The 11,200-nt window shown below is 40.2% G+C and overlaps 1 protein-coding gene across 1 annotated transcript; it reads left to right on the forward strand.

Moving 5' to 3' along the window:
- Positions 1-3,254: 3,254 nt before the first annotated feature.
- On the forward strand, positions 3,255-9,999 carry LOC143998078 (histamine H3 receptor-like). The gene is made up of 3 exons (XM_077493835.1): positions 3,255-3,720; positions 6,000-6,166; positions 9,256-9,999. Exons 1-3 carry the CDS (start codon positions 3,468-3,470, stop codon positions 9,997-9,999), a joined length of 1,164 nt encoding a protein of 387 aa, XP_077349961.1. The 5' UTR covers positions 3,255-3,467.
- Positions 10,000-11,200: the final 1,201 nt, after the last annotated feature.

An 11,200-nucleotide genomic window follows, 5' to 3' on the forward strand; every position in this document is an offset into this window, starting at 1 on the left:
CCTTGTTATGATTTTTTTTTTTTATGACACTTATATTTGATAAACTTTTTTTTACATTCTATACATTCATACATGGTATACGTGCCTAAAAAGTCCACCACTAGGGGTTCTGCAATCTTTGGTTTAAAATTTTGGATGTGGCACACAAAATTGCGAAACTATTGCCATCCATACTTTCATTGATATTACAAGTATTGGGATGCCTGCCTTTACATGCACATGAACTTTAATGGCATTCCAGTCTTGGTCCATAGGGTTTATTATTGAGTTGGCCCACCCTTTGCAGCTATAACCCCTTCAATTCTTCTGGGAAGGCTGTCCACAAGGTTTAGGAGTGTGTATGGAAATGTTTGACCCTTCTACCAGAAGCGCATTTGTGAGGTCAGGCACTGATGTGGACAAGAAGGCCTGGTTCACAGTCTCCACTTTAAAGCCCCATATACACTATCAGATTTCCTGATGATTTTTTTTCCTTCAGATTTAAAAAAAAACATATAATATGAGGTCAAACCTAATGCCGCGTACACACGACTGGACTTTCCAGCAGAAAAGGTCTGACGGAATAATTTAATCGGATATTCTGATCGTGTGTGGGCTTCAGTGGACTTTTTTTTTCAAAAAGTCTGACGGACCTAGAAATAGAACATGTTTTTAAATCTTTCCGACGGAATCAGTTCCTATTGGAAAAACCGTTTGTCTGTATGCTAGTCCGATGGACCAAATATGACGCAAGGGCAGCTATTGGCTACTGGCTATTGAACTACCATTTATAGTACCGTTGTACGTCATTGTGTTAGAAACAAACGGACTTTGGTGTGATCGTGTGTAGTCAAGTCCGTTCGGTCAGGAAGACTGTCCGAGTTTATTCTGACGGAAAGTCTGGTCGTGTGTACGCAGCATTAGGAGTTTCAATTTGTATGCACTCAGGCAGGCCCTTGCACTACATGGTTTTGGTAAATCTGAAGACAAAAATCAGCAGAAAATCTGATAGTGTGTATGGGGATTAATTCATCCCAAAAGTGTTCTATCAGGTGGAGATCAGGGCTCCATGCAGGCCAGTCATGTTCCGACACCCCAAACTCGCTGATCCATGTCTTTTGGACCCGTGCACAAAGCAAGGTCCATAATCATTTGGTGGAGGGGGATTATGGTGTGGGGTTGTTTTTCAGGGGTTGGGCTAGGCCCCTTGGTTCCACTGAAGGGAAATCTTAAGGCATCAGCATACCAAGACATTTCATGCTTCCAACTTTGTGGGAACAGTTTGGGGATGGCCCCTTTCCTGTTCCAACATGACTGCGCACCAGGTCCATAAAGACGTGGAGGGACTTGACTGACCTGCAGAGTCCTGACCTCAACCAGATAGAACACCTCTGGGAGGAATTAGAGCGTAGACTGTGAGCTAGGCCTTCTCTTTCCCATCAGTGCCTGATCTCGTGCTTCTGGAAGAATGGTCAAACATTCCCATAGACATGCTCCTAAACCTTGTGGACAGCCTTCCCAGAAGAGTTGAAGCTGTTATAGCGGCAAAGGGTGGGTTAACTCAATATTGAACCCTATGGATTAAGACTGGGATGCCATTAAAGTTCATATGTGTGTAAAGGCAGGTGTCCCAATACTTTTCATAATATAGTGTAGCACTAACCCCCTAAGAAGCTGCTGGTTTTATTCAGGCTTACCGTTACTTCTTCTGTCTGCCTCTTCATCTTAGGGGGATCCCGTGGAAAGTAGCCCAAATGAAGATATATCAGACACGTGGTCCTTTTTGAAGATTTATTTAGGGGTAACACCAAAGAAAGGCACAAGACACAGTCAATCAATAGAGGGTTAGAGGATAAGGGGAGTTCAGGCACCTAGTAATTGTGGGTTAGAGGTATCAGTCAGATCCAGAGGACAAACAGCTCCACAGACTGGATCCAGCAGTCACCAGATAGGCCCCTCTCACTTGACCTAGCATCCGATGATATGCCAAGAAAAGTCTCTGCCCCAGACTTGTTAACCGAACTTAGAGATTCTTGAGAGTTTTTAGGAAGAACTACCATACAGTACCAGATTCTTTCAGCCGACCCAGCAATACTGTAAGGATATTGATCCAGGATGCATCCTCAAACTGAGTTTCCAGGCTCCTCCAGAGACACCAGCCTTGCGCTCGGTCCTCCACTGGAAAAGTCCTCCCCTGGATCCTTCAGCTTTCCTTGGCTTCTCCCCGCAGGTGAGACAACACAGGATCACCCTTGGATCAGTAGGCCCAAGACATTCCTGGGCCTACACTCTCAGTTGCGAAGCCCTGGGCCAGCAGGCCCCAAGGCGCAAGACCACGCGACACAGACCCCAGACCAGGAGGGCCCTAGGGTTGGGATCACGGACCCCAGAAAACAAAGCCAGAAAAATGGCATCGGTACCTTAAATACCCTCCCCCAGAATGTGCAGCAGGGAAACCACACCCACTGAACCATGTCCAAGCAAGAGGTGGCATTCAATGCATACAGCATGCTGCTGTTCCACACCCACCAACTGTGACAGCGACACCTACGGTCAGGTGGGAATCAGTGCAACCCAACTGCACTGGTACAGAAACCAGAACTTTTAGATAAATTATTCTGAACCAAAACTACAGCTTCAGATAATTAAGTTTGAAAAAACAATAGCGTCTGCTCATCAGGAGCAGGGCGCTACAATAGTATATGTCACATTTTTCAGACTGGAGACAGTGAAGACCTGGGATACCAAATGCAATACAATGCTGAGATACCTAGGCTTCTAAAGTGTTGCTTTATCTTTCATTTGTACTTTTATAAGACACTTGATGGAAACAATCTAGTTATGAAGAACGTATTAAATAAAAAATAGTTTCTTGCTGTCTTATGGCTATTCCCTACCTAGTTATATAAAGCTAAATGACTTATAGCACCACAAGGACAATTTGTGATTGTTTCCTTTGGACTTTTATTATTGTAATTAAGAAAATGTGACATAATTCACAGTGGACATAAGCGGTCATGTTATCAGACTTGGGAATGCAGGCAGTTATTATCTTTGTGTCTCTACACAGTATGCATGTCCCTTTTATAAGACTGCAGGGACTCATGATAAATTAAAAATTATTCTGAATAATGTTTCCCTGTTGAATTGAAATATTATGTTAATCACAAATTGCATAATGACTTTAAAACACAAGAGCATTCACTCACAGTGGAGTTTGGTATGAAAATATATAATTGAAGACAACTATAAAACACAAGAGCATTCACCCACAGTGGAGTTTGATATAATTTGAACAAAACAATTACCATTTTAACATGCACAATACTGCTAGCACGCTGTAAGCTCCTCCAATCTGTGGTGTCCCAAGCACAAGGATCGCTGTTTGTAGGACCATTGATCTTATAAAATCCTGCACGCTGTTGCTAATCCTGTTATAGGGATAACAGGTGTCATATATAGACTTTACATGGAACACTGTTTATACTATGAACGTTAGTGTGCAAGTCGGCTATGTTTTTCCAGATGGAAATATGAGTGACAGAAATTCTACTGAAGATGGAGAAAAAACCTCCCTGTCCAAAAGCACAACCATATTCTTATATATCTTTATACCACTGATTACTTCAGTCACTGTCCTTGGTAACATTATTGTCATTTTAGCTTTTATTGTTGACAAAAGACTTAGAAGCCAAAGTAACTTTTTCCTCCTTAATCTGGCCATCTGTGATTTTTTTATTGGTAAGTCTTATTCTTCCATTTATCACTTTATACTGAAGTACAGGGAACAATTGGAGGAGCCATCTGGCTTTTAAATCTTGATAGGAACACATGTATTCAATTAAACACATCTTCTAACAATTTTACAAACACACTGAAATAGTGACACAAGTATTGCATTTCATTTAAATAATGCCACTATTAAAATACGAATTTGCAAAGGTTGATTGTATATATTTGTATTCGCTGTATCTGCCCATACCCGTTTGCTGTTTTTGGCTTTTTTGCAGTGCAGAGTCTGGTATGAAAAATGAATGAAAGAAAACTGTAACTAAAGAAACATGAAGCTTTAGCTGTCCTGTTTTTCTGAAAATGCTGGTTGCCTGTCATGTTGATCTAATGGCTTCAGTGATTTTTAAGATGCTGGAAAACCAATCACAAACTCTGTTTTAAATACTTCAATACCGGGCACCTTCACCCTCCTCCTGCCCAGGCCAAGCTTCAGCTTTCAGGGATTGCACACTTTGAATGACAATTGCGCGGTCATGCAACACTGTACTCATATGACATTTTTACCTTTATTTCGCACAAATAGAGCTTTGATTTGGTGGTATTTTAGTCTGTAGGAAGGTTATAGAGTCCACAAACTATGGTATATATCTGCAAATTGATCAATCCTGATGTACTGACAGCCAATCTCATTTCTTGAGGTCTGAAAACACTAGGACAGTATGAATACCCCCAAATGACCCCTTTTTGGAAAGTAGACAGTCCAAGGTATTTAGTAATTGGCAAGGTGAGTTTTTTTAATTCTTACACATTATGATTGTTTATACCAGTGAATTTCACTGATATAAGCAACCATTTATACGGAATGAAACTGATTCATTCAGTGTGTATTGTTGTTAGCTGTGATTGGCCACAGCTAATCACATAGTACAGTTGAGCTGTTATTGGCCCTGTCTGTACCTTAAGATCACTGTGACCAATCACAGCTACCAACACAATTGTACACAATGATTGGCATGACTCAAAGTCAATTATTCTTTACAATTGTCATGTGATCTGCTGTGATTGATCACATGATACTGGCAGCAGGCCGATACAGTGATCAGTCATCGCATGTTTCTGGTGGACATACCTGGTGACAGAGCACACCGCAGCATGGTCCGTTCTGGGAGGACATCATGACATCTACCCAGAACTACAAAAGTCCCACCCAGCTGTCATTTGACAATAGGCTGGGCAGGAAGTGGTTAGTGATACTTCAAATTGTGCATGCTTGTTCTAGGTCAGTGACTCAAAAAGCATTGTCATCACAACCAGACAACTGGCATTTTCAGAAGGCGGTCACCGATGGCGGCACAGTTTTTTTGGAAAAATTTCAAACACCTTCCAGATCACTACCTTTGGCTGTCAAGCATTTGTGTATACTGCTTGTAGTTGCCTATACACTTTGCATATCCGATAGTAATTCAGCATTGCCGGGTGCAGAAATCTTAGCATATGAAGAGTGCATTACAATACCTTTTGATAAATATTGCAGATTGGCATTAAACTGACCTTATGTTCAATCTCATTTCAATCCACTATCAACTATAAGGCTTGATTCACACCTATGCATTTTTAGTGCTTTTTGCATTTTGCAGATTTGCACTACAGTCCATTTACCATGGTTTCCTATGGGACACGTTCTGTAGTGCAAATCTGCAAAATGCAAAAAGCACTAAAACTGCATAGGTGTGAATCCAGCCTTAATGTAAGGACCCGCATGATTGGATACAAATTAATTGGATTGTTTAGGTTTATGTCCATTTTACATAGTATAGGTACATTTAAAATTAGGTTATACAGATATTGTACAATCCATATTTAGTGTGTATGGGCACCCTTAGCCCTAGTTCACACCAGTGCAGTTTCGAAATTGCGCTAATTCAGCGTGATTTCAAAGCAGTGCTATTTGGATCTCTAATTTTATTGCGGCTTGCTTGATTTACCAGAAGTCAATGAAATCGCAGAAACGTAGAGCAGGAACCTTTTTCAAAGTTGCTGTGACTTAAGTCGCAATGATTTAAACGGTTCCATTGCCAAAAATGGGGTACAACTTGTCATGTAACTTGTCAAATCACATTGAAGTGAACAAGGGCTGAGAGTTCTCAGCAGATTTAGATCATCTGCAGTTGTTTTATTTTCTGTTCAGTATTTTATTTGATGCTTATTCAACTTTTTTACTTTGCGTTTTGAGATTAGTGTATTTGGAAATTGCGTCCTTTATAACATTTCTATCTTGTATTTCCAAGGAGCATTCTGTATACCCGTCAGTGCGTCATTCATCATAACTGGCACGTGGACACTTGGTAACTTCCTCTGCAAGGTTTGGTTAATAGCAGACAACCTCATGTGTACCGCTTCTGTGTTTAATATTGTTCTCATCAGTTGTGACAGGTTTTTGTCTATTACCCTGGCAGTAAGTATTTATGTTTTTTTATTAAAATACAAAGCTTGGTGGAGCAATTATCTAAAATCCTAATAGCATTCTAAATCTCTATCTATTCTAATCTCTTCTATCAATTTATTCTAATCTATCTATATACTGTATCTCACTCTCTCTAAACTACAGCACACCGCTTGCATTCAAACTACCCCTCAATGAGAATGTCACACATGCAGGGACTTTTTACTGCATGCTGGAGGGCGCTATTGTATTAGAATAGCAGGGGGCACCTGGTAATGTATCTTACTCGCTGTTGGGCAAAGTGGTATCCTGTCTGATAGTGACTGTATAGTTCTATAGATGAATAACCCAGAATAGCAGTTTGGGGGTGGGGGTTTCAATCCAGTGACAACAATGATGGAAAAATGTTCCTGCTACCGATATCAACAATCAGGCACTACTCTTATGCCGCGTACACACGACCAGACTGTCCATCAGAATAAACTCTGACGGTCTTTCCGATGGAGTTCCGACCGAACGGACTTGCCTACACACGATCACACCAAAGTCCATTAGTTTCAAACGTGATGACGTACAATGGGACTAGAAAAGGAAGTTCAATAGCCAGTAGCCAATAGCTGCACTTGCGTCGTATATGGTCCGTCAGAATAGCATACAGACAAACGGTTTTCCCAATAGGAATTGATTCCATAGGAAAGATTTAAAAACATGTTCTATTTCTAGGTCCGTCAGACTTTTTGAAAAAAAAAATCAGCTGAAGCCCACACACGATCGGAATATCTGATGAAATGATTCCGTCTGACCTTTTCTGGTCCGACGAGGGGATATCATTCCTCTTGAATCCAATGAGAGGATACCATTCCTCTTTCACTGCTGGGACATTTATTATACCCATTGATACTGGGGCATTTTTTATTTCTACTGATCACTAATGCTAGAGATTTTTTTTTCACTCCCACAGACTCCCAATAGAAGGGCATCTCACTATCCATCAATGTGGGGGTATTTTGTACATCTAGTGCCAAGTAATATTATTCTATTCATTCTGGCCAGAGAAGTCTGACAGATAGTGAATTGTCCCATTGATGATCAGGTAAATCAAGCCTTATAGCCAATGTGAGTTAGAAAGTGGACACTACTCGGCACTCATAGGACATTGAGTACATGCAACTGACTACCATGCACCAACCTATCATTAATAATTAAACCATAATACTCAGCCATCCTGCTGCATACCATATCCTCTTATAACACATTCAAAACACAGACAAATCTTTTAACTTTACTGGTACTTTAAGGATAACAACCAAAAACTTGTTATAAAATCAACATTTTTATTACATGATTAAAATTACACACAGAATCATACAAAACAATACAGGGAATCCCACCCCCCACAAAATTTTGGTCATCCCTAATAAGATATTTTACATTCCTTTTTATTATCTTCCAAAGTTCATTCATCCAGAGAGGTCAACGATTTTTGAGAATGTTTCCTCAGGACCTTAATTCTGTGGACACAGTAACACTTTTTGTAATTTTACGCACTCGTATTACATTTACTAATATATACTGTATATACATCCATTATTGTAATAAATGTGATATAAGATACTTTTAGAAGATTATAAAGTACCCTATGTAAGCAGTATCACTGTGATATGTAGGAACGTGCTTTGATAATAGTATGAAATAATAGTAAGTAGAAAAGACTCACTAGTTAATTGATATTATAGGAATGGTAATGTGTTTCCTAGTATATGGTATAATAATGTTAAAAGATTTTTTAAATCTTGAATAAACCACTAGCACAGTTATTTTATATACACCATATTACCAAAAGTATTGGGACACCTGCCTTTACAGACATATGAACTTTAATGGCATCCCAGTCTTAATCCGTAGGGTTCAATATTGAGTTGGCCCACCCTTTGCAGCTATAATAGCTTTAATTCTTCTGGGAAGGCTGTCCACAAGGTTTAGGGGTGCGTCTATGGGAATTTTTGACCATTTTTCTAGAAGTTCATTTGTGAGGTCAGGCACTGATGTTGGATGAGAAGACAAACCTCGCAATCTGCATGCTAATTCATCCCAAAGGTGTTCTATCGGGTTTAGATCTGGTCTCTGTGCAGGCCAGTCAAGTTCCCCCATCCCAAACTCGCTCATCCATGTCTTTATGGACCTTTCTTTGTGCATTGGTGTGTAGTCATGTTGGAACAGGAAGGACCAACCACAAACTGTTCCCACAAAGTTGGAAGCATGAAATTGTCCATAGTGTCTTATAATGCTGATGCCTTAAGAATTTCCTTAACTGGAACTAAGGGGCCAAGCCAAACCCCTGAAAACTGCCCCACACCATAACCCCCCTTCACCAAATGATTTGGACTAGTGCACAAAGCAAGGTCCATAAAGAAATGGATGAGCGAGTCTGGGGTGGAGGAGCTTGACTGGCCTGCAAAGAGTTCGGACTTCAACCCGATAGAACACCTTTGGGATGAATTAGAGTGCAGTCTGCGATCCTGGCTTTCTTGTCCACATCAGTTCCTGACTTCACAAATGCACTTCTGGAAGAATGGTCAAACATACCCATAGACACTCCTTGTGGACAACCTTCCCAGAAGCTGTTATAGCTGCAAAGGATGGGCTAACTCAATGTTGAACCCTCCGGACTAAGACTGGGAGGCCATTAAAGTTCAAGTGCGTGTAAAGGCAGGTGTCCCAATACCTGCAGTAATATAGTGTATATTGAAATTTCAATAATATACAGTATATCTTTCATGTATGCAATTCTTTAGCGGTAAATAGTGATTATAATGCTGCACTGTTTTTCGTTATACTACTGATAGGTTAACAGGCTCTTGTCTAATTTGGCCCTAGTATGTATTCATGTGAGGTGTGTATAACTTGTGAGTTAATTGAGGGCTGGGAATTATGGGAATATACAATATACGCAAAGTGCTGCATAAATTGATCGCTCTATATATTCATATAATAAATAAACAAATCATTTTGTGACTAACATGCTCTAAATAGAAGTTAGCGAATGCTTAAATTATTGTGGGAGCAACAAACATGATCCTTTTTGTCCTAATGTTGTCTAGGTGACATATCGTTATCAACAAAACAACCATAGGCAGACTGTTGTGAAGATGGGCACAATCTGGGTGCTGTCCTTCCTTCTCTACACTCCAGCTATTATCATCTGGGATTTTGTGTACGGTGACAGCAACATTCCTGAAGGCCAGTGTTTAGCGGGATATTACTACAACTGGCATTTCCTTCTTGGGGCGTCAAGTTTTGACTTCATTCTTCCACTGATTAGCATTTCATTTTTTAACATCAGCATATACTGGAACATAAAACTACGAAGTAGAAAAAGAAGTCATGTTCTTTCTACACATATGAATCCACCACATGACATAAGAGCATCCATAGACATGGCTGTTGTGAGTAACAAATTGGGCGAAAGAGAAAACAAGAGTCAAACACAAAATAAAGTGCTTGAAGCATCTGTAAATTTTCAGAGCACCTCTTCAGAAAGTGGAAGCTCAAGTAACCATGCTGCCAAACTTTCTAGGGATAAGAAGGTGGCAAAGTCACTGTCTGTTCTTGTCTGTGTATTTGTGTTTTGTTGGGCCCCATACACATTTCTGCAGACTATCCGTGCAGCTTGTCACGATGAATGTGTTGACTCCTACTGGAACCAAGTTACAAGTTGGTTGTTGTGGATTAACTCTTCAGTGAATCCAATTATCTATCCTTTGTGCCACAAAAACTTTAGAGATGCTTTCATTAAATTGTCTCAAATGTGCAGATTTAAATTGATGACTTTTAATAAACATTAAAGTGGTTGTAAACCCTTACAACCAACTTTGACCTACAGGTAAGCCTAGATTAAGGATTACCTGTAGGTCCAAGAAATATCTTTTTTTTTATTTGCCGAAAGACAGGCAACGCTGTCTATGGTGCATGCGCCGTAGACAGCGGCACGCAGGCGCACTGAGCGCGCCGCGGTCAACGGTGATATGCCGCGAGTGGCGGCTCCCGTGCGCATGCGCGGAAGTGACGTCAACGCGGCTTCGCCGAATGACAGAGGCGGAGCAGTGAGACCCACCGAGAAGATGGATGCGCCGGACTACAGGGGACAGCGGCGACTTCGCTGGCTCCTGTGTCAGGTAAGTGACAAACAATGGACTACTATGCGATGCATAGTAGTCCATTATGCTTTACCTTTGCAGGGAATGAAAGAGGAAGTAAACCCATCAGGGCTTACTTCCTCTTTAAATTTTCCTTTACATTTAGATCCATTGCAATTTTCTCTTAATGTATTCCAACATTGTTTATAGTGCGTTGTTAAGAAAACTTATATAAAATGACCCTGTGATAAAACAGAACAGTGATGTAAAGACTTGTGACTGTCTATGACCTACTGTTTTTATTATACTGTACACATCATGTCAAGTGCTTCGTATTTCTTTTGTGACATTTGTTGAATGTTGTTTCTAGTTCACTTATTTACTTCAATAAAATAATTAGTAACCATTAACTTTGTATAACAAATTGTCATTGCTTCCTAATATAAATTATACATTGAAGTATTGACTCTGGCTGTCATTCAACCCAGAAGGTGTGAATAAGCAGTCCACGAGGATGTTGAGGGCAAGGCTAGAGCCTGCAGAGAGGAGTAGTTTATTTTTTTAAATGTGATAGGTTATTTGAGAATGTGGTGCTGGGGGGGTTGGGAAATAAATAAAAAAATTTGTTTTAAATTCGAACTAAAAGCAAAGCTTTTTTTTGGACAAAGTGGGATGAATCCTCATGTTTTAGTTGTGATCTCTGTCCCTGCTGAAGAGATCACCATCACTAGCTATCTCAACAGTAATTTAAGGGAAAATATCTCTAGTGGGGAAACAAATTATGGAAATTAGGAATGGTTAAAACTTCTATAAGCCCCTGTACACACGGTCGGAGATTTCGACAACCAAATCCGTCGGATCTTGTCCGTTGGATTTTGCCCGTTGGATCTTGTCCGAAACTGTTGCATAC

The sequence above is a fragment of the Lithobates pipiens genome, unplaced genomic scaffold (assembly GCF_037356315.1).
Source record: "Lithobates pipiens isolate NorthernLeopardFrog02 unplaced genomic scaffold, aLitPip1_a1.2 Scaffold_19, whole genome shotgun sequence".
Lineage (NCBI taxonomy): Eukaryota > Metazoa > Chordata > Amphibia > Anura > Ranidae > Lithobates > Lithobates pipiens.

What these genes read in the sequence shown, in the direction of transcription:
- LOC143998078 (XM_077493835.1), top strand. Translation starts at nt 3,468, where the DNA reads ATGAACGTTAGTGTGCAAGTCGGCTATGTTTTTCCAGATGGAAATATG. An exon ending in CATCTGTGATTTTTTTATTG is followed by an intron (nt 3,721 to 5,999) that starts GTAAGTCTTATT and finishes TGTATTTCCAAG; the next exon opens with GAGCATTCTGTATACCCGTC. An exon ending in TTTTGTCTATTACCCTGGCA is followed by an intron (nt 6,167 to 9,255) that starts GTAAGTATTTAT and finishes AATGTTGTCTAG; the next exon opens with GTGACATATCGTTATCAACA.